The 22735-nt window shown below is 58.0% G+C and overlaps 1 protein-coding gene across 2 annotated transcripts in view; it reads left to right on the forward strand.

Moving 5' to 3' along the window:
* The window catches only part of LOC114226821 (interleukin-4 receptor subunit alpha-like), a 36414-nt gene extending 14086 nt beyond the window's left edge, over window positions 1-22328 (forward strand). For both annotated transcript variants that reach the window (XM_054714446.1, XM_054714447.1), the window contains exons 2-10: window positions 4703-4790; window positions 5911-6049; window positions 7359-7510; window positions 10958-11109; window positions 12826-12982; window positions 15668-15767; window positions 17518-17596; window positions 18994-19043; window positions 19845-22328. In XM_054714446.1, coding sequence (XP_054570421.1) covers window positions 4721-4790; window positions 5911-6049; window positions 7359-7510; window positions 10958-11109; window positions 12826-12982; window positions 15668-15767; window positions 17518-17596; window positions 18994-19043; window positions 19845-21369 — 2424 coding nt within the window. In that variant the 5' untranslated portion in view covers window positions 4703-4720 and the 3' untranslated portion in view covers window positions 21370-22328. The remainder of the gene's footprint in view (window positions 1-4702; window positions 4791-5910; window positions 6050-7358; window positions 7511-10957; window positions 11110-12825; window positions 12983-15667; window positions 15768-17517; window positions 17597-18993; window positions 19044-19844) is intronic.
* The last annotated feature ends 407 nt before the right edge of the window (window positions 22329-22735 follow it).

Below are 22735 nucleotides of genomic sequence, written 5' to 3' on the forward strand. Positions count from 1 at the left end.
AGTCAGCCTTTCTGGTCCTATGTGTGGGCAACCGCTGTTTGAAATTGACAAGCAGGATGGCCAGCTCTTTCTGGCTCGTTTCATTCGTCTTGTTGGGTTCAGCCTGTGTTTCTGAAGGAGGAGAAGTTGAAGGCGTTGATACATTGGAAGGTGCCTTGGGCCCAGAAGCCAACAGACCTGGGTCCTGACTCTAGCTCTGCCCTCTCATTAGCTGTGGGACCTGATGGGCAAGTTATTTGAACTCTGGCCTCGGTTCCCTTGGGTGGAACGTGGGGCTACCAGCCCATCTAGCAGGGTCTTGGGCAGATTCCGTAGGGTGACGCTTCTGCTGCACTTAGTGAAGTGCCAAGCACAGGGCGGGATTTTATTTGCACAGGCCCTTGGCCCCACGTAAGGCAGCTGTTTCCAGCCGTCAGGCTCTGCTCAACCGTGGCCTGGGGGTGAGTGCCCCATCCCTGGAGGAGTGCAAGCAGACACTGGCCTGCAGCCCGTCGGAGAGGGGATGTCTGCAGGGCTCCCTGTCCACTTGGCAGCTGAGCCAGGCAGGCCACCCCTGAGACTCCGCCCGACTCCCACGGGTCAGGGATCCCTGACTGAGGGTGCGAACTGGAAATTGTTTCCTCTTGCCACGTGCTTGACTGGGATCAGTTGGCAATTGGTGTTTTAATTCCTTATTTACCTGTTCCTGTGCCATGGTTTCCCTGAATGCAGCTCCCGCATCCGGTGAAGCCCGCTGTGAGTGCCGTGTGCGCGCGCATGTGTGTGTGTGTGTGCGTGTGTGTGTGTGTGCGTGTGTGTGCGCGCACACACGTCTAGAAGGGCCCTCCGAGTCGGACCGGAGATGACACCTGACTGCCGTCAGTGCTGTTTTAGTCCGCCCTTCGGAGGACTTTCCCACGATAGCCCTTCTGCTGTGTGAGCTTGGCCAGGCCTCTTAGCCGCCCTGTTTCTCTTTATTCAAAGGCGGGGCTAGAGTGGCCCCCTTGCGATCTCTGCCACAGGATGCTGTGGGCATCTGTGAACTTGCGAGAGGGAAAGTTACGGGACTTTGCAGAGGAAGCCGCGTCACAGACCCACCACCGCACGCCCTCCCCTGCTTCCTGATCTCCGCTGTGACTCTGCAAGGAAGGGGTGCCCGGTCTCCCCCGAGGGAGAGCTTTCCAGCCCCATGCGGAGCCCGTTAGGGGCACCTGTCTCTCCGAAGTGACTTGATCCGACCGACCTTTACTGAACACGTGCTACGTGCCCGACACCGATGCCGGCCCTGGGACCCGGCAGGGAACGAGGCAACCGCGGCCCTCGGGAGGACGGCACACGCTGGAGAGAACAGTCTCTCTCCCACTCGCTCCTTGCCCTTTGCCCCCGGGGGTGCAGGCCAGTTCCTCCCCAGGCCGCCCTCAGCGCGGTCTGTCTGACCCTCTGCAGGATTGTGCATCCGGGCAGAAACACGAGAGCACTGTCCACTCCTCTGGGCGGAGCTTCAGAAAGCTCGTGGCCTTGCTCGGTCCGTTCCTAGCGATGCTAACTCTGACCACGTGCTGAAGGTGGTGCCTTCCAGGCTTCTGTATGTGAAGTTATGCACAATTATAGATATAAATTACATAAAATTATAATGTTAGTTATTCTGACTCATTAATTAGTAAATCACTAACACGAGGTTGGTGGGAGCTAGAGGCTACCGTGGCGACGAGAGCTGTCCCTGCTCCCCCTTGTGACCTGTCCCTGCAGACTCCTGCATCCCTGCTCTGACTCCCGGGGTTACAGTGGTTTCTGTAACGTCTGTTGTGATGCTTCAGTTGTGCCCATGTGGGCCAGTGGGCACCGTTCCAGCTGACACCTGTCCTTGACCGTGTCCCCAGCATTCCTGAGCACTTCCTTCCTTCCTGGCACAACGACAGTCCCGGCTGACACCTCCCTGCTCTTGGAGCCAGAATTTCCCCAAGGGCGCTGGCTCCTGTCAAAGCAGAAAAGGATTTAGAAGCCATGGCCTGGGCGCCGGGGCGCATGGTGACCCGATGCCCAGCTGGGTCCTGGGCGGACGAAGGGCGCTGTGGAGGCCGCTAGCAAAATGGAAGCAGGGTCAGCGGATTAGATTGCGTCGTGCGTCCGTGTAATTTCCTGATTTTGCTGGTTGCACTGGGGCTATGCAGAGAATGTCCTTGTTTCCCTGAAATCTACACTGGAGTACCGAGGGGTAATTTATTCCTGTGAGTAAATAAATAGGAGAGAGAGGCAAGGGAGGAAAATGAATGGAAAGGACGGGAGAGGGAAGGGTGGGATGGGCATGAGTGGGTGTGTCGGAGGAGCCGCAGGAGTGGAGGCCAGCAGGTGGCAGGAGCCAGGTGCACAGCTGCTGGACTGGGGGAGGGAGGCGGCCGCTGGCAGAGCCTTCGCGTGGGACGAAGCCCCTGGAGAGCTTCCCGCAGGGGCTGGAGCTTCTGCTGTGGCTTCAGCCCCCATCGTGCTCCCGACACCGTGTCCCCGACACCGTGCTCCCCACACCGTGCTCCCGACACCGTGCTCCGGACACCGTGCTCCCGACACCGTGCTCCCCACGCCGTGCTCCCCACGCCGTGCTCCCGACACCGTGCTCCCCACACCGTGCTCCCGACGCCGTGCTCCCGGCGCCGTGCTCCAGACGCCGTGCTCCCCACGCCGTGCTCCCGGCGCCGTGCTCCCCACACCGTGCTCCCGGCGCCGTGCTCCCGGCGCCGTGCTCCCCACACCGTGCTCCCGACACGCCTCCTCTGTGCAGGGCAGCTGCCAGCTTCCTGCCTGTCACTCCCGGTGCAGGGAGAGCCCAGAGCCCAGAGACGGTGACTGTCTGAACAGCACATGGCACTAAGCAGCAGGAAGAGGCCTGGCAGCTGCCTTTCTGAATATGACCCCAAGGCAGAGACCCAAGCAGGAACGAGGGTGGGCGCTGTCAGCATTGCCCGGAACACACCCCAGGACGGTGCTTTGTAGGGGGCATTTGGCATGAGGTGCCAGGAGTGTGGGGAGTAATGCTCCGTGGCCCAATGGGATCTGCTTCTGAGCATCTTCCTAATGAGAACCACTGGCGCCCTCCCCCATCCCTTCCTGTGCCAGGGGGCCTGAGGCCTCGGTGTGTCGGCTCATTGGTCCTCACAGCGCCCGGTGCGATGGAGACGGAGGTCGGAGGGCGAGCTGCTTGCTCAGGGGCCACAGGAGCCCGTGGCAGAGCAGGTGTGGACGTAAGGAGATACCAGGAGAGATGTGTGGTGGGGTCCCCCAGGGACGGGCAGACACCACCCCGTGCAGAACAAGGTAACAGAGTAAGCAAGGCTCAACCAGCGCCAGACCCACCACAGTGGGCACCACGGGCCCGCGGCTGTGGGCTCAGTTTTGTTGTGTGGAGTGATGTTCATGATGCCCTGAGTTTAAAACGCGAGCTTTCACATGTAGAAGGTGCTGCTAGTTCGGTAAATAGGTTTCATATTCACCTCCCTATGTTCATAGCAGCGAATCTGAAGGACTAGAGACTAACATGTGAGGGGCATTGCTGGCCTTGTGATCTGGGGGATTTGAATTGTGTTCTCTCTCTGGGTGTCTGCACCTTCCAATCTTTATTCCCAGTTACGTCTTGTGGGATGTCGTTAACACAGCGAGGCTGGTACGTGATTTCAGGGACATAAGCCACAGCACAGAAGGCCCTCCGTGGGGTCAGAAGTCGGGGCGGGGGTCGTGTGCTCTGTCAGCAGCACGCACAACGCCGCAGGGCCGTGTAAGGGACTCTTAGCTCCAGCCTGTGGGCGCAGCCTCGGCTTGCCTGCCCGCGTGGGCTCGCTCATGCACTGGGGTCAGCAAGGTCAGCTGCCAGCCCCGCGGAGGGGTGAGCTCCACAGGACTGGGCAGCCGCCCCTTGCCAATGCGGAAGGGGATCGCTGGGACTTGCCTGTCACCGTCCTCCAACAGGCGAGGCCAGGCGCGCTCTCCAGGCAGTGGCTGTGCCAGAGCAGTATGCACTCTGGCTAACATTCTGCTGGCCAAAGCTGGCCACATGGCGAGCCCAGAGTCCTAATGCCGGGGAACACCCTGCCCAGAGCGGTGGGGGTGGGGCTGGGGGCCAGTGCAAGGTTACAGGAGTGAAGAATTGAGGCCATTCATGTAATCAGACTAACACATTCGACAGCATCGTTTTTAGTGGCTGCCTAGTACTTCATTGCATGGGTATGCCATCATTTATTTAACCAGCTCGGAAAGGTCGGACAGTCAGGTTAGAATTTCCAAACTACTTCAAGGAATTGTAAGTCCTTCAGAGTATTAATTGGGGGTTGGACACACACACAAAAATGAAGGTTGGGTGAGTAAATTTGGTAAGTGTTGAGTTAAGTGGGAAAAAAGTAAGTTTCCTTATTGCAGGACTTATGAGAACCTTTACATGCAGATGTGCATATGGACTTCCAAAAACCTGAGGATGCTCAAACTTAGGGATTTTTTCCAAGAAGCATCTCTGGGGACAGGTGTTCCTGGCTCTCACTCGGGGCTTCGTGCATCTGGGCCGGGTTTCATGATTGAACAGATCTCTGATGAACATGATTGAACCGTTGCCAGAGACACAAATGGCCAGGGTGGGGGACGGCTGTGTCTGGAGTCAGGCGAGTTCTGAAGGCTGCACTCGGGATGACTGGGGTGGCGGGACCATGAGTCAGCACTAACCTGGCTCACTGTCTCTCCGCAGGTGCCTTAGGACCTGGCGATGGGGCGGCTTGGCGCTGGGCTCACGCTCCCTGTGAGCTGCCTGATCCTGATGTGGGCGGCAGGCTCTGGTAAGTCACCACCTCTCATTCATTCATTCATTCATTCATTCAGCAAACATGTATTGACTGTCTACCTGCCAGGCCCAATCAGTGAACAAAACAAAGATCCCCGGCCTTAGAGATTACACTGTAGTGGGAGGAGACAGCCGATGACAGATGGCCCCAATTATAAGTTAATTCTAGGGTTGTTAGAAGGTGATGGAAAAAGACGATACAGAGCAGAGCAGGGAGGACTGGGAAAGCGGGGTCAAGGGGAGGATTGCAATTTAAAACAGGTGCTCAGGGGAGTCCTCATGAGTGACAGGCAGTCAAGCAAAGACTTGAAGGAGGGGGAGCACACAGATATCTGGGGGAGGGCCTCAGTGGAGGCCGGAGCCGAGAGCCTGCCTGGAAAGCTGGAGAAACCAGAGGAGCTGGGGTGGGGCCGGGAGGCAGGCGACCAAGTCAGGAAGGACCTTGAGGGTTTGAGCAGAGGAGCGACCTGACCTATTACACTAAAAGGGATCCCTTTGTCTGTAAGCACAAGGGTGGAGGCCGGGAGGCCAGGGAGGAGGCGCCGCAGTAAGCCGGGACATCCTGCCGGTTCAAAGCCAGCTCTGCCACTGAGTGGCTGGACGATGCACCCCACCTTCTCACCTGCCCTTTGATATTGGCCGAACCCAACAAGGAGCCAGAGGCCACGGGCACCTGGGTGACAAGACGCTGGGGATCAGCCTCCTGAGCTCAGAGGGGGGGAGGGGGGGCGGGGGGGCGGGACGGCACAGGGATAACCCCTCCCGCACGCCGCTGCAGGGCAGGTGCCTGTGGGCGGGTCGCCCTCCTCACACTGCCACGTATTTTCCCTTTAATTTGGCCAAAGGCACGTAGGTGAGCTGCAGCGCATAAAGGTCATTGGGGTGACCCCTCAGTGGGCCCTGCACCCCAGGGAACGTCTTCAGCTTCAGGAGCCGCCTCAGTGCAGCCGGAGGCTCTGTGAAGACCGGCACACGGCGGGCCCGGGACGGTGGTTCCCTTGCTTCGTGATGGGCCCCTGGGTCCTGTTCGGGCTGGTTTCCGGCCTGTCCCGGTGGCCCATGGCCCTCTTGCTGATTGGGCTGCGGCTGCTCAGGGCGCTCCTGTGTCTCCCCAGGGAGTGTCCCGGTCCGGCATCGGCCCACCTGCTTCTCCGACTACCTCAGCACCTCCACCTGTGAGTGGAGGATGGGCGGCCCCATCAACTGCAGCTCCGAGCTCCGCCTGACCTACCAGCTGGTTTTTCTGAACGAGGAGTAAGCCTGTGCCGGGAGCTGTGTGGGGAGGGGGCGAGGGGAGGCCGGGAGCTGGGCCTGAGTTCGCCTGGGCCCGGAGGTGCCTGGAGCGCTGGGTGCTGAATGCGAATGCGGCTCCCTGCGGTTCTAGTGCTGGTCCCGGGCGTCATGACGCTCCAGGCGCACGCACCCAGGCCTGTGGCATGTGGATGTGGGCGGAATGTTGGACCGGGCAGTTCTCAGGCACTTAGTCTCAGGGCTCCAGCATGCTCACAATTAGCGCGGACCCCCAAAGCGTTTGTGCGGGTAGCCTGTAGCGATCGCTCCGGACCCTGTGAGGAATGAACCCAGGACATTTAAATCACAACAGCACACAAGCCATCAGAGCAGTGACCCCATAAGACGCCATATGATCTCTAGAAAACTCCTTGGTACGCGTGAGAGAGAGTTAAGTGGCAGATAGTCTGACCCAGGCATGACCATTGTTAGGGCGCAGTGTCGGTGTGACGTTCAGCATGGAACGTGCGGTGCATGTTCCCGTGATGCACGGGACAGTCCATGTTCATGGCAGTCCGTGTACACGGGGTGCTGTCACGGGGGTGCCCAGGACACGATCAGGTACACAGGCACGCCTTCAGGCCCCGTGGCGTAGCAGAATGTGGGTGCGTGACAGAGGTGGTGTTCCACGGTGCACTAAGGTAGGTGCACTGTGCTCCGTGTGCGGCACACGGGCCTGGACCGGAGATGGAACGCTGGCCCCTGAGCCGCACTGGGCCACCACCTGTTTTGTAAATCAAGTGTTGGCACATGGCCATGCCCATCCGCTCATGTGTTGTCTATGGCTGCTTCTGTGCTGGATCAGCAGGGTGTGCAGTGGGGACAGAAATGGTCTGGCTCTCAGGGTCTGGCCCTTGACAGAAAACGTTGGCCGCCCTCTGGATGAGACACGGGTTGGTTGTGTGGGGCGGCACATCAGGATGACGGGTGGTGGCAGGGCGGGTGCCGCAGTGCCCTGCCCGGGAGAGCTGGGCCCCGAGGTGTGCGAGCACACACACATGCCATGGTTCTTCCCTGTCACTGGCCTTCGGGGATGAGCTGAGTCCCGGGACCGAGGCCGCAGCCAGGAGTGTGGTGTGGTGAGGGGCTGTGGCAGCAGGGACGGCAGTCCTAGCCCACTGTCCCACCACACAGGCTGGCTGCTCTGCTTCCCAGTCCCCTGACCTGGTCCTTGAGGCAGAGGACCAGGAACTAGAAGAGCATGTGGTTCCTTGAGGCGTGTACGGGGACACCCATATGTGCACGACCAGCCTGACACAGCCCATGTCCGCAGAAACCACACGTGCATCCCTTCGAACAGAGAAAGCACCGTGTGCCTGTGCGACATGCTGATGGACAACGTGGTCAGTGGGGACACCTTCCAGCTGGACCTGTGGGCTGGGAAGCAGCGGCTGTGGAGTGGCTCCTTCATGCCCAGCGAGCATGGTGAGCGGGGCGGGGCGGGGCGGGGCGGGTGCTCTAAGCCCCGGCCCTGGGGTGGGCCAGACAGGCTCCATCTGGGGGCGGGGCCCAAGCAGCCTTTCCTTAAACTCGATGGGATTCTTGCCCTGTCTGGGCCTCAGTCCTCCCATCTTTGAAATGGGGTTGGGCTCAGCAGCACCAGGCCCCTTCAGCTCAGACATCTCAACCCCCTGAATGTGAGCGCCCTGACTGGGTGTTGAGCAGGCTGCTTGGTGGAAGGCGTGCTTGCTGCAGACCAGAAACTGAGCTGGGAACCGTCCTCCACCTCCCTCGACGACTGCTCAGCTGCTGCTGCTTCAGACAGTCCGGACCAAGCATGTCAAACTCGCAGCCCACGGGCTGCATGCCTCATTTATTTGGCCTGTGTTAGCCTTTGAGTTTGACATGCTTAGTCTAGACTCTAGACCATGGAAGGCTGACCTTATCCTGCTGCCCAGAGTCCCTGCAGGCATTCCCCAGGAGCTGGCTGGGGGGTAGTGACAGGAGTTTCAAACACCATTTATTGCTGTGTGACCTTAGGCAAGTCACATTACCTCTCTGAGCCTCAGTTTCCAAAAGAGAGTTCCTCTTACAGACAGAGAGACTAAAAAGGCAATCCCATTTACCATCGCTCCAAAAAAATTAAGATACCTAGGAATAAACTTAACTAAGGAGGTAAAAGACCTATACACGGAAAACTACAGGACACTGAAAAAAGAGATAGAGGAAGACATAAACAGATGGAAGAACATACCATGTTCATGGATTGGTAGAATCAATATCATTAAAATGTCCATACTACCCAAAGCAATCTATAGATTCAATGCACTCCCCATTAAAATACCAATGGCATATTTCACAGACCTTGAAAGAACTCTCCAAAAATTCATCTGGAATAAAAAAAGACCCCGAATAGCCACAGCAATCCTGAGAAAGAAGAATAAAGTAGGAGGGATCTCAATACCAGATTTCAAGCTGTATTACAAAGCCACTATTCTCAAAACAGCCTGGTACTGGCACAAGAACAGACATATAGACCAATGGAACAGAATAGAGAATCCAGATATTGACCCAAACCACTATGCTCAATTAACATTTGACAAAGGAGGCATGAACATACAATGGAATAAAGACAGTCTCTTCAATAAATGGTGTTGGGAAAATTGGACAGATACATGCAAAAAAATGAAGCTAGATCACCAACTTACGCCATACACAAAAATAAACTCAAAATGGATACAGGACTTAAACATAAGACGGGAAACCATAAAAATACTAGAGGAATCCACAGGCAGCAAAATCTCAGACATATGCCAAAAGAACTTCTTCACCGATACTGCCCCTAGGGCAATGGAAGCTAAAGAGAAAATAAACAAATGGGACTACATCAAAATAAAAAGCTTTTTTACAGCAAAAGAAACTATCAACAAAACAACAAGAAAGCCCACTGTATGGGAGATCATATTTGCAAATGTTATCACTGATAAAGGCTTAATCTCCAACATCTACAGGCAGCTTATACAACTTAATAAAAGGAAGATAAATGATCCAATAAAAAAATGGGCAACAGACCTAAATAGAATCTTTTCCAAAGAAGACAGAAGGAAGGCCAAGAGACACATGAAAACATGCTCAACGTCACTAATTATCCGAGAGATGCAAATCAAAACAACAATGCGGTACCATCTCACACCTGTCAGAATGGCTATCATCAACAAATCAACAAACAACAAGTGTTGGCGAGGATGCGGAGAAAAAGGAACCCTCGTGCACTGCTGGTGGGAATGCAGACTGGTGCAGCCACTGTGGAGAACAGTATGGAGTTTCCTCAAAAAACTGAAAATGGAACTCCCATTTGACCCAGTAATCCCACTCCTAGGAATATATCCTAAGAAACTGGGAACACCAATCAGAAAGGATATATGCACCCCTATGTTCATAGCAGCACAATTTACAATAGCTAAGATCTGGAAACAGCCTATGTGCCCATCAGCAGATGACTGGATCAGAAAACTGTGGTACATCTACACAATGGAATATTATGCTGCCATAAAAAAGAAGGAATTCTTACCATTTGCAGCAACCTGGATGGAATTGGAGAACATTATGTTAAGTGAAATAAGCCAGTCAATGAAAGAAAAATACCACATGATCTCACTCATTTATGGATAATAAAGAACATTATAAACTTGAACAAAAAGATAGATACAGAGGCAGTAAAGCATCAAACAGTCTGTCAAATTACAGCAGGAAGGTTAGAGAGAGGTGGGGAAGATAAGAGATCAATCAAAGGACTTGTATGCATGCATATAAGCATAACCAATGGACGCAAAACTCTGGGGGGTGAGGGCATATATGGGAGTGGGGTGGGGGGGGCAATGGTAAGATATGTACACATATAATACCTTAATAAAAAAAAATTGGGGAAAAAAAAAGAGAGTTCCTATCCCCATTTTGCAACTGAATAAACTGTAGTACAGAGAAGGCAAGTTACCTGCCTAAGGTCACACAGTACAGAGCAGGCAAGTAACCCACCTAAGGTCACACAGTACAGAGCAGGCAAGTAACCCACCTAAGGTCACACAGTACAGAGCAGGCAAGTAACCCACCTAAGGTCACACAGTACAGAGCAGGCAAGTAACCCACCTAAGGTCACACAGTACTGAGCAGGAGAGGCAGTCTCTCGCAGCCTCCACCACTCCACCAGCAGTTCCTGAAGGGCCCGCTCACCCGCTGGTGGTGAATTGACCCATGAACAAACCCGTGAGTTAACATAATTCTCACATGCGTATGGTTACATTAATGCATATTATATACTTGTGATCTCACTGATACGATTGCTTAAAAAGAGCCTAAATTTAAACACATGAATCAAAATAAAGAAAAATACATCCTATATAATAAAAGGCTAATATGCAAATCAACCAGATGGTGGAACAACCGGTCGCTATGATGTGCACTGACCACTAATGCAGGAGCTGCCCCCTGGTGGTCAGTGCGCTCCCACAGGGGGAGCATCGCTCAGCCAGAAGCCTGGCTCACGGCTGGCAAGCACAGCGGTTGGACATCCCCCGAGAGCTCCCAGACTATAAGAGGGCGCAGGCCAGGCTGAGGGATCCCCCCCCCACCCCAAGTGCATGAATTCCATGCACCAGGGCTCTAGTAGTACATAATGTAGCTCACAGATGTGGCTAAAAGTGTGAAGGACAAAGTGTAAACGCCGAAGTCTGGGTTATGTGGCGCATGCCTGTTGGGTTCCCTGTGGCTCCAGGGAGAAGTGGAGCAACGCTCGAGTGCGTGCTGGGATTGTAACTGTTACGACTGAATCTGCGTGGTGCCTACAAATGTATGCGGAGGTGGTGGTGGCTAAAAACCTCAGTGGCCCGGGTTCCGAGGGCCCACAAGCCCTCACCAGGCCCCGCTTCTCCCCAGTGAAACCCAGGGCCCCCGGAAACCTCACGGTTAACGCCACCGACTCCCACATGTGGCAGCTGACCTGGAGCAACCCGTACCCACCTGAGAGTCTCCTGGACTCTGAACTCGTCTACCTGGTCAACATTTCAAATGAAGACGACCCCACGGAGGTGAGTGGGCACGTGGGGGTTCTGCACCACCTCCTGGGACTGAGGGAGTGGAGACCCCGCCCCAGGGTGGGAGACAGAGAGGAGCCCGGCTGACTGCAGCCAGGGACCTAGAGTCCCGGCTTCTGTCCCTCCACCCCTGGCCTGGCGCCAGGTGTGCAGAGAAGGGACGTGATTTGTGGGCCCTGCTCCTCCCTGTAAAGGAGGTTCTGGGCACAGCTGTGTGTCCCAGGGGCGAGAGGGGCACTGAGATTTCGGGAACCCTCTCAAATGACCAAGTCCCACCGTGACACCCTCACTCAGCATCATCTCCCCCTGACGCTGACTGGTCAAGGCAGGCATGGCCAGAGCTGCGGAGTCGCCTGAGGCTCACAGGGAAGGATGGCTCCCGGGCTCCGTGTGCTGTGGGCTGTTGGGCCGAGAGCCTCAGGTCCTTGCAGGCCCTTAGCTGGAGGCCACCCTCCATTCTTCCCTCGTGGCCTTCTCCCACCAGCCAGGGGAGAGAGGGCGTCCCGGGGAGTCGGAATGACGGTCTCACATGATGTAATCACATGTGCGGACCCACACACCATCATCTTTGCATGTTCTGTCGGTGAGAAACAAGTCACAGCCCTGCCCACACTCAAGAGGAGGGACCGCACAAGGGCAAGATACAAGGGGGGACCCTGGGGCCCTCAGTTTGTCAGACACCATTTTTTTTAACACAACAGGCAGCAGACAACACGTACTAATCATCATCTTACCCTGTCCACTCAGCTACAGTCCGGGAAGTCTTCCCAGTGGGCTGGGTGGGCGGGGCTGAGGTTCGGGGCCATGTGCCTGGGCCGGGTGGGCGGGGCTGAGATTGGGGCCATGTGACTGGGCCGTGTGGGCAGGGCTGAGATTGGGGCCATGTGACTGGGCCGTGTGGGCGGGCTGAGATTGGGGTCATGTGACTGGGCCAGGTGGGTGGGGCTGAGATTGGGGCCATGTGACTGGGCCGGGTGGGCGGGGCTGAGGTTCGGGGCCATGTGACTGGGCCGGGTGGGCGGGGCTGAGATCGGGGCCATGTGCCTGGGCTGGGTGGGCGGGGCTGAGATTGGGGCCATGTGCCTGGGCCGGGTGGGCGGGGCTGAGATTGGGGCCATGTGCCTGGGCCGGGTGGGCGGGGCTGAGGTTCGAGGCCATGTGCCTGGGTTGGACGTGAGGCTCTAGTCTAGAGAGCCCGTGAGGGAGCGAGGGGCACGGTGCCTCTGTCTGTGCTTCGGAAAGATCATCACTCTCCCTGGGTGCCATGCCTTGTCCTAAGCACTTTCCTGCATCAACCCATTTAATCCTCGCGGCAACCCTGGGAGGCAGGCACTTTTACCCTCATTGCAGAAGAGGAATTGAGGTCCAGAGAGGTTCTGTCACTAACCTAAGGTCACACAGCCCGAAAGTGACAGTAGGGACCCTTGCCCTCAACTTACAGATGAGGAAACTAAAGCTCAAAAAGGTTCCGACTCGCCCCAGTCATATCATAGGGCTGGTCAGTGGGGGTAGGGTGGGCCGGTTTCCTGACCCATCTCACTCGAGTCCGGTCACAGCCATGGAGGTGCCAAACTGCCTGAGTTGGAGGAATGACCGAATACCAGGCTGGTGGCTCTTACACACCGTGGGGCCAGCTAAGGACAGTAGCCCGAGTGGGGGTGGTACGGCCCGCCCCCAGCTGTGCGGTAATGTCTTCCTCTCCTCCCCCAGTTCCTAGTCCGTAATGTGACCTACAAGGAGCCCACCCTCCGCTTCCCAGCCAGCACCCTGAAGCCGGGGGCCCGCTACCGCGCGCGGGTGCGAGCCTGGGCTCCGAGCTACAACAGCATGTGGAGCGAGTGGAGCCCCCCTGTCAAGTGGCTTCACGGTGAGTATCCGTGGAGAGTGCTGAGCAGTTAGAATCCTCCCCACTTCACGCTGTGCCCAGACACTGGCCCTGGCCGAGCGTCCGGGTTTCCGTCCTAGGACGCCTCCACGGCAGGCAACAGAGGAACCGCTGACAGGGCGCACTGGCCCCGGCGGGCAGGCGAGGCTGCAGGGACAGGTGTCCAGGAGGTCCGAGCTTTTCCATGTGGAAATGTGCTTCCATTTGTGTAACAGCCCAGCCGAACTGTGCTGGTCTGTGGGTGGTCTTCCTCCCGTGGCTCCATCTCTCTCTAGGACAGAGATGATTAACCTTATGTGTCATGGACCCTTGGGCAGTCAGGGAGGCCTGAGGACCCATTCAGAATAACGTTTTTAAAGGCATAAATAAAGTACTAGGGTTAATTTTAGACAATTTTAGACAATTATAAAAAATATCTTAAATATGTTTGTGATCTAGGAATATATGCTTCTCTGTTAACACAGAAACAGGAGCGAGGGCAGTTGTCATAAATACTGTCACTGGAAAGTGGATGAGATAAGTGACGTTTTGTGATCTGGCAGCTGCATTGTGGTAGGAGAACAGCTGTGATGTCTGTTGGCAGCCGAGCGACTGCTGATGCTCTCGCCGTGGTTTGCTCCCTCCATTCCTAACGGGAGGAAATGCGAGGTGTCAGAAGTGAGTGAAAATAAAGATGTCATTTCTTTCCCATCCGAGTGCCAGACCTCTGAATTCTGTCTGCAACCTTGTTGGAGGTCTGTGGACCCCAAGTTAAGGATCTCTAAGGGCCCTGCCATTGTCTGCATCCAACCAAAAGGGGAAGGAGAGCAGGGAGACCACACCTGCTTCTTAAAAGCCTTAGCCTGGAAGTGACACATCACTCCCTCTCAAGTTCTATTGGTGAAACTGGACACTTGGCCACACATAGCTGCAAGGGATTCTGGGAAATGTAGTCCTTCGCTTGTAGCTGCACCCCCAAAACAACTCTTTGCAACTTTATCACATGGCTTTTGTAATAGAAATGTTGAATTATCTCACATTTCCAGGTTCATGCAGCAGCTCAGTGATGTCACCCCAGAGTCTTGCCTTCTTTTCCTCTGACATCCTTAGCATGGCAGTATTTTATCTTTAGATTTGCCACCTCATGGCCCCAAGTTGGCTGCTGTACACAGCCTCAGACCCCAAGGACCAAAGGGAATGAAAGGTTCTGTCACTAACAGAAAGCAAAAAATCTTCCCAGAGCTTCCCTAGCAGACTTCCCCTTGCATCTCATTGGCCAGGACTGTCACATGGCCTCTCTCAACTGCAGTGAATGCTGGGAACTCAAATGTCTGGAAAGGAGACTAGGATCATCGTGATTGGCCTGAACCTCAGGGTGGGCACATTGCCTCTAGGCAAAGAGGGGAAGACAGGGGAGGGAGGCTGCCTTAGGCATTGTCTGCACTGTGGAGAGGAGGGGGGCGGTTAACATTCACTCAAAGAAGGATTCTTCAAAGTGCTGGGTACAGTGGGGCTTGGCAGGTACTCCAACCCCACCCACCACACATCCCTCTCACATCGCTCACCCGTTCTGTGGTGTCTCCTCCCACCTGTCTCCACCTGGGCTGTGAGCTCTGTGGGTATGTCTACCCTGTGCCTGTGTCCCAGTGCCCAGGAAGGGGCCAGGCACACGGTAAGTCCTTGGGAAAATTTTTTTGATTTGATTCTAACATTGGCCTGGGGAGGGGAGGGGAGGGGAGGGGAGGGAAGAGGAGGGGAGGGGAGGGGAGGGGAAGGGGAGGGAAGGGGAGGGGAGGGGAGGGGAGGGGAAGGGGATGGGAAGGGAAGGGAAGGGAAGGGAAGGGAAGGGAAGGGTAATGGCTTGCATGGAACATGTACAGTGTGCTGGACACATTCATTATTTCCACATCTATTTATGAGCTCCTACTATGCGTGGCCCCATGCTAGACACTGGGAAATCAATGGTGAACAAAACAGACAGAAATCCTGCCCTTCTGGAACCGGCACTCGGGGGAGGGGAACAGAAAAACATACAGAAAAGAGGAAATCAGATCAACCCAGACCCAGGCGGCAGTGGGTCTGGAAGACAGTAAAGCAGGAAAAGAGGACGGAGTGATGAGAGGGGCAATGGTAGAGAGGGCGTGGGGGGAGTTTTTGGAGCTGGCGAGGGTGAGGTGAAGGAGAGGAGCCCGCTGTGCGAAGGTGCTAGCAGCGATGGCGTGCAGGCCCTGTTCTGAGTGCCGTGGGTAGTAAGTCGCGTGACCCTCACAACTCCCCGTGAGGTGAGTACTATTGTTAACCCCATTGTACCGGTGAGGAAACCGAGGACCGAGAGTGTGAGGGACGTGTCCTGGTCACCAGTGAGGATACGACAGAGCCAGGCTTTGAACGCAGGTCGTCCAGGGCCAGAGTCACTGCCCTTGACCTCTGTGCTTCAGGAAAGAGCAGCAAGTTCAAGACCCTGAGCTGGCACTGAGTGTGGAGGAGCAGGGGGCAGCAAGGGGCCCAGTGTGGCAAGGGCTCAGGGTGCAAGGGGAGGGCAGCAGGGGCTGAGGCGGGAGGGCTTGGGAGGGCCCGATCATGCGGGATCTGGGAGCCACTGTCCTGAGGCCCCGGTCTCCAGCCCGGGAAATGGAGACCCGGCTGTACTTAGCACGACGCGGGCTCACGGTTCCCTCCCACTTCCAGACTACGAGCGGCCCTGGGAGCAGCACCTCCCGCTTGCCGTCGGCATCTCCTGCATCGTCATCATGGTCGTCTGCCTGTCCTGCTACTTCAGCATCCTCAAGTGAGTCCTGGGCCAGCCCCCCGGGGTGGGGAGTGGGCAGAGTCCCTCCTCATCTGTCAGCTGGCAGTCCTCGTTCAACCATAAATGTTTATTGAGCGGCTACTGTGTGCGAGGCACTGAGGCAACAGCTGAAACAAAACCCACAGGACTCTGTGCTCCTAGTGGGAGACCGATGTCAGGTCTACAGACAGCCACGGCGTTTCCCACAGCAACCCAAGCGCTGAAGGAAATAAACCGGGTGCAGGGCACAGATGTCCCGGGCGCTGTGTGTGTGTGTGTGTGTGGGTGTGTGGGAGATATTTGAGCTGAGGCCTGCCTGGGGGAAGGAGCTGGCCAGGGTGGGGCTGGGAGGGGCCTATCCTTGGGAAAGGGCGGTGGATCATGCCCGGGGTGTGGTCCAGACAGTTGGGGGCAGGTGACAATAGACCGAGGAATTCTAGCCGATTGCCCTGACAGTCGGGAGACCTGGGCTCGGGTCTGGCCCTGGCGCTGGTAGCTGTGTGACTGGCTCCTCCTTTGGAGGCTGAGAGCGAGAACACATTTCGTCAGTCCTAAGAGTCTAAGAGAGTCTTGGATCACAGGGGGGTGGAGGTAGAAGGAGCCTGGTTTTCAGGAAACAGGGTGTCTCAGAGCCTCAGTCCTCCCATCTCTGAAATGGGACTAGTGAGTCCTCCCTCACTATGTGAGGATTAGTGATGGCCGAGGATTGAGTGAGTGTCCCGCACTCCGCTGGGCACACAGTAAGTGTGCAGGGGTTGCAAGCTTTCCTCTCCGTGTCTTGTCACTGACACCTCCTAGCCACTGTGGGCTGGTCTTTTCCCCTTCTCTGAGCCTCAGTTTCCCCATCGCCTGTCCTCCCAGCCCCACACACTGTCCAGCACTCCAGCCTTCTTGCTGTTCTTTGAACGCACCAAGCAAGTTCCCTCCAAACCTTTGCACTCGCTGTGCCCCTGCCTGGAAAGCCCTTTCCCCTGCATCGCCATGACTCGCTCCTCTTCCACTTTCAGTCGCCACTCAGAGGCCACCTCCTCAGGGAGGCCTTCCTGGATCACACCCTCCATGCCTCTCTGTTCCTTTCTCTTCTTCGTTTTCACTCATGGCACCGGATGCCGCAATTAATGTCCTGTAGTGACTTCTGTCTGTCTCCTCTTCTAGGGGGTCAGTACGTGAGGGCGGGGCTTTGTCTGTCTTGTTCACTGTTGTGTCCCCGAGGCCTGGCACAGTGAGTGGTACATAGTAGGTGCTCAGTACGGCATGGTGACTGACTGAGTGGAGTCGGCGGAGGCTGATCCAGGGCAATCTGAGGACCTTCCCTCAGAGCTGACACTCCATGGCTCCAGGCCGACCAGGGGAGGGAAGGAACCTATTTCTCCCAGGGTCTCCTGGGCTTCTCAGGCCTCCCCTGGCCTGGCTCTCAGTGCTCCGTGGGGGACTGCTGATGGGCACACCCCGGATTCTCTGCAGCTGGAGTCCCTCCTGCTTCCCTGGGCTTGTTCCCACTGAGGACAGAGGCGGCGAGTCGGGAGCAGAATGCTAGGGCACGAACCGGCTCCTCTGCGGCCAGCTGTCCCTCCAGCCCTGTGAGCCTCAGTCTGCTCATCTGTGAATGGGGTTGGCAGTAGGACCTGTCCCCTGGGCTTAGGGTGAGACCTCCAAAACCAATCAACATGGTCCTGACCCCTAGGAAGAACTGGCGATGTGATCATTTCTTTGGGAGGAGGGACCAACGCGCTTCCCTTTTCTTTTTCAGGATTAAGAAAGAATGGTGGGACCAAATCCCCAACCCGGCCCGCAGCCCCATCGTGGCGGTTGTCATCCGGGAGGCTCAGGTAGGAGAGTGGCTGGTCCGATGCTGTGGACTGCTCCTAGCAGGAACTAGGCTTCAGGCGTCTAGGATGTTAACCTTTTGCACTCGGATGTCGAGTGTGACTCGACACGGTTAGCATTAGAATAAAGGAATCGAGAAAAAAGCAAGCGAGTGCAAAGGGTTAAAGATACTCACTGGCTTTGGATTTGCACCCAGCGCAGGTTGCTTCTGCAGCCCAGTGTGGTCACCGGGACCCAGAGGCTGGCCCCACCCCCACCCCCCGCCTCGGCTTTCAGAGCCACTTTTCAGCCTTGGGTGGGTTCCTGCCCTTGGGAGGAGATGGCCCCTGCGGTCACCTGCCTGTCGTCCCCTGGGGAGGAACCTGCACCCGGGCAGGAGGCCAAGAGGCCAGGGAGAGGGGACTCCGCTCCTGTGTGTTCCTCTTACGAGCAGGAAGCTGCCGCCAAAGTGCCAGCCAGTCCCCTCATTTCTCATTGGCCTGAGTTGCATCACATGCTCGTTCCTAACCTTCACCTGCAGGGAGCGGGAATACCGTGAGGCCAGCCAGGCGGCCAGCCCTGAGCGGCGGCCACGTGTGGTTTGCCTGAGCTCATCGGGGCTCTCTCGGAAGGAGGGGCGGGTGCCGGTCCTTCAGGTCTCCAGCGACCCTCTGGCAGGCTCTGGGGTCGGTGGTGCTGACTGTGAACCCTGGCTCTGCCACTCACCGGCAGAGTGGACTGGGTTTGAGCGAGTGGCTTAACTTCTCGGAGCCTCAGTTTTCTCGTGTGGGGTGTACAGTGTTCATGTAACGGTTGGAATTCACCGAGACGGTGCATGTGAAGTGTGTGTCACCGGGCCCTGCACAGAGTCAGCGTCGTCCACGTGTCAGTCAGCTTTTGCTGTGCAGCAAATTATCCCGAAACTTGGTTGAAACGAGCCATATCCGTAGCTCTTGCTTCTGCAGGTCGCTCAGCAGTGGGGTCGGGAGGGGGGTCTGGGCCGGGCAGGGCAGCTCCCTGGGCGGGCTCGTCCCCAGCGGCCTCACGCTCCGGTCCGGCGGTTGTCTGGCTCTCGCCTGGGCCGCGGAGTGACTGAGCCGTGTGTCACCCTCCCACAGGCTGGCCGTGGGCACAGGGTCACATACCACCTTCTGTTGCCCAAAGCAAGTCACAGGGCCAGGCCAGATCCAAGGGGCGGAGGAGCTGCCGACGACAGTGGCCATTTTGCCTTCAGCCACAGCAACTTAACATTAGGGCGGCCTCACTCACTCCCAGGGACTGAGGCTCCGGGAGCTGCTGTGGCCTGGTCTGACCTGCGGCCCAGGCGACGGCAGGGCCGACAGTCCTCCCACGGCGAACACGGAGGCCAGGCTGGCGGGAGGCCTCTCCGCTCTGCTCATTGGCTGTCTCGGTGTTTCAGGTGCCACTGTGGGGGAAGACCACTGGGGGCCAGGAACCAGCCAAGTGCCCGTACGTATATGAACTTCGGTCAGAGCCCGTGTGGATTTGGAAGGGGGTGGAATTGGCGCAGTGGGCCCCATCTTGAGAGCGGGGTCCCTCGCCCCTCCATGTCTGCCTTCTCTTCCTTGGCATTCAGCACTGTTCCTTTGAAGGGTGCAGGGGGAGGAGTGGTCTGGGAAGGTGGCTGCTGGCGGGGCCCCTGAGTTTCCCTGGGTGGGTCAGGCAGGTGCTGAGCCCCCTTGGGGGTGCACTCTGGCCTGAGCGAGGCTGTAGAGTCAAGTACCCGGGCAGCGGTGCCCGTTGCAAAGTGCTGACATAATTGCATACTGGTTGGCAAACACCACTGTCCTACACCCTGAGGATGCCACCAGCACATTAGCCTCCTTAGCGCCGCCCCCAGGGCCTCTGGGCCTCCCACGGAGCAGTAGCTAAAGTTTAGACCCGGCACCGCAGGGGACTCAGGACGCGGGGAGCCCTGGACCCGGCAGCCGTCCTAAGTGGGCATTCCCTATGCTGCGTGTTGATGTGTGTTTAAATCCATCATCCCTGACAAAGACTGATTTATTCAGTAGTCGGAGCTTATAGTGGGCCCAGGTTATGTGCTGAGCTCCAGGCATCCCGAAGGCAGTAGGGCCCTGCCTTCCAGGAGCTCCCGGGGCAGGAGTGGGGTAGACGGAGAGGCAGTGGTTGGAAAGCCAGGAGGCCCGTCTGCACTAGGTAGGCATCAGTCCAGGGTGGCTTCACGCTGGGTTTTGAGGGATGAATAGTTTTTCAAGTGGAGACACTGACCTGACCAAACTGCTTTTGCAGATACTGGAAGACTTGTCTGACGAAGCTCCTGCCCTGTTTACTGGAGCCTGGCGTGGAAAGGGGTGACAGTTCCTCCAAGGCGGCCAGGAGCGGGCCTGCCCAGGGCCCTGGACAACCAGCCTGGCGCCCCGTGGAGGTCAGCAGCGCGGTCCTCTGGCCGGAGAGCATCAGCGTGGTGACGTGCGTGGAGCTGCTAGAGGCCCCGGTGGAGAGTGAGGAGGAGGAGCAGGAGGAGGAAGATGGAGGGAGCTCCTGCCCCTCGCCGGAGAGCAGCGGGGCCGGCTTTCAGGAGAGCAGGGCGGGCATCGCGGCCCGGCTGACGGAGAGCCTGCTCCTGGACCTCCTCGGGGGCGCGGAGCGGGGCTTCTGCCCGCCAGGCTCGGGGCAGTCCTGCCTTCTTCCTCCCTCAGCAGGCGTGAGTGCTCAGAAGCCTTGGGCTGAGTTACCAGGGGAGGCGCCTCAGGAGGCCTCACTTCAGGGCAGGGAGCAGCCTTCTGACCCAGAGCGCCCCCCGGCCACTCGGACGCAGAGCCCAGCCGGCCTGGCTGTCGCAGAGCTGCCCGCCACCGTCATTACCGACAACCCCTCGTACCGCAGCTTCAGCAGCTTGCTGCGCCCACCCTCGGGTCCCGGAGAGCTCGACTCAGACCCGCAGCTGGCCGAATACCAGGGAGACAGGGACCCCAACGTCCTCTCTGCTCCACCCGCTGCGCTCCAGCCTGAGCCAGAAACCTGGGAGCAGGGCCTCCGGCAGTGCGTCCTCCAGCACCGGGCGGCCGCCCCCCCCTCGGCCCCCGGGGGCTACCGGCAGTTCGCGCAGGCGGTGAGGCAGGGCTGCGCCCAGGGCGGCGAGGCCGGCAGCCCTTCCGGAGAAGCCGGCTACAAGGCCTTCTCCAGCCTGCTGGCCAGCGGAGCCGTGTGCCCAGGGCCACCTGGGGCTGAGGCCAGCAGTGGGGAGGGGTGCTACAAGCCCTTCCAGGACCTCACTTCTGGCAGCCCTGGGGTTCCTGCCCCTGCCCCCCTGTACACCTTTGGGCTGGACATGGGGCCACCTCCCAGCCCTCAGAGCTCGCTCCTCATTGGCTCCCCGGAGTGCCCCGGTCTGGAGCCAGTGGCACAGGGAAAGGACAGCCAGAAGCGCCCGCTCGCCCTGGAGCAGGCCACGGCCCCCCTCGGGGACGACCTGGGCAGCGGCATCGTCTACTCGGCCCTCACCTGCCACCTGTGCGGCCACCTGAAGCAGTGTCACGGCCAGGAGGAGCGGGGCGAGGCCCACGGCGTGGCCCCCCGCTGCTGTGGCTGCCGCTGTGGAGACAGCTCCGAGACCCTGGGGAGCCCCCTGCCAGGCGGGGTTCTGCTGGAGGCCAGCCTCCCTCCGGCCTCCCTGGCACCCCTGGGTGTCTCGGAGGAGGGCAAGGCCCCCCTGTTCTTCCAGCCTGGCCCCAGCAATGCTCAGAGCTCAAGCCAGACCCCCCAAATGGTGGCCATGCTCTCCACGGGGCCCACAGGCCTGAGTGCGTCCTAGGTGTGCGCCCTCGTTGCTGTGCGCGCCTCAGCCCTGCCTGCGAACCCCCCCCCCCGCCCCCCGGAGGGCAGCCAGGCTGGCGTGGCCGAGAGACTCGGAGAAGCCCGTGTGAAGTGAGGCTGTCTGACCCCGGGCTGCAGAGGCGGACCCTGTTCTCAACACGGACAGCTCAGCGCGTGCCGCGGGCGGGGAGGCGCGGGAGCGGGGCCCACAGAGCCACCTGCAGGGACCCGGGGGCTCCGGGCACCTCGGCTTGTGAACGAGCTCTTGGCCACCTGATGGGTCCACGCTTCTCCAGCCACTGCCCGTCACGCCGCCCCAGGCCTGTTTGTCCACCTGGTCACTCGGTTGCCCACGTCTTGCCCGGTCCCGGGCCTCGCTGCTGCCATGTCACTGGACTGGACGCGGAGCCTAGAAACTAACCAAGCAACGGGGAGCGCCTCGGGAGGCTTTGGGGGGCTGATGGGAAGCCCGGTCCTGGAAGCGTGGTGATTAGCCCAGAGGTGCCATTCATTCAACAGCCTCATCAGGCCGACACGGAGCAGGATCTGGGCAGTGGAGGGGGCCTAGTCAAGCAGGGGAAGCAGAAGCACAGAAAAACCGTGATTACCACGCAGTGACAGTTGGCTGGGGCCTCTGGTAAGCGTGGGATCCCCGGAATAAACACACCCAGCTACCTTGGGGCCAGTCTGTGCCCCGCAGACACCGTGGCTGCAGCCACAGAGACCAGAGGGAGAGCTTCGCCCTGAGATCCGGCTGAGCTGGGCGTTCCAGACGCCGACACCAGGCACGTTTCGCCTGCACGCCGGCCCGGGCCTCACGCTGAGTAACGTGTGTTTGTGTGCGTCTCAAAGATTGTTTAAACCTAATATTGGTGTTTGCTGAGGAGGCTGGAACGGGAGGGGGTGGAGTTTTATATAAGTAAAGGTTCTTTATCTCTTTTTTTACTTATGAAACAAGCATGCTGCCATTGTGAGTACTTTATTAACTCATTGACTCCACACAGGGACTCAAGTGCAATGAGTTGGTTTAGGAGGGGATCCCAGGAAGCCCCGCGTGGGGAGCGGGGCAGTGAGGCAGGGAAGGGCAGGAGGCAGTAGAGGGTGTGTTATCAAACAGCGCCAGCCGGGCGGCTGCTGCCTGATCCTGCCAGGGGCTTTGGAAAGCCCTGCACCGTGTATGCCTAGAGGTGTCCCTGCAAAGTGGGGGTGGGGGCTGGGGTGTTCGTCCACCACTCCCCTCTGCCCCTGGTGGAGGCCACTGGCAGGGGCACTGGCAGCAGCTCCACGCTTGGCCAAGGCACACAGCTCGTTGGCAGCAGGCCCATGGCTGACCCCAGGCATGTCTGTCACCCAGGCTCTGTGGA

Source organism: Eptesicus fuscus, chromosome 4 (genome assembly GCF_027574615.1).
Source record: "Eptesicus fuscus isolate TK198812 chromosome 4, DD_ASM_mEF_20220401, whole genome shotgun sequence".
NCBI classification, from domain to species: domain Eukaryota; kingdom Metazoa; phylum Chordata; class Mammalia; order Chiroptera; family Vespertilionidae; genus Eptesicus; species Eptesicus fuscus.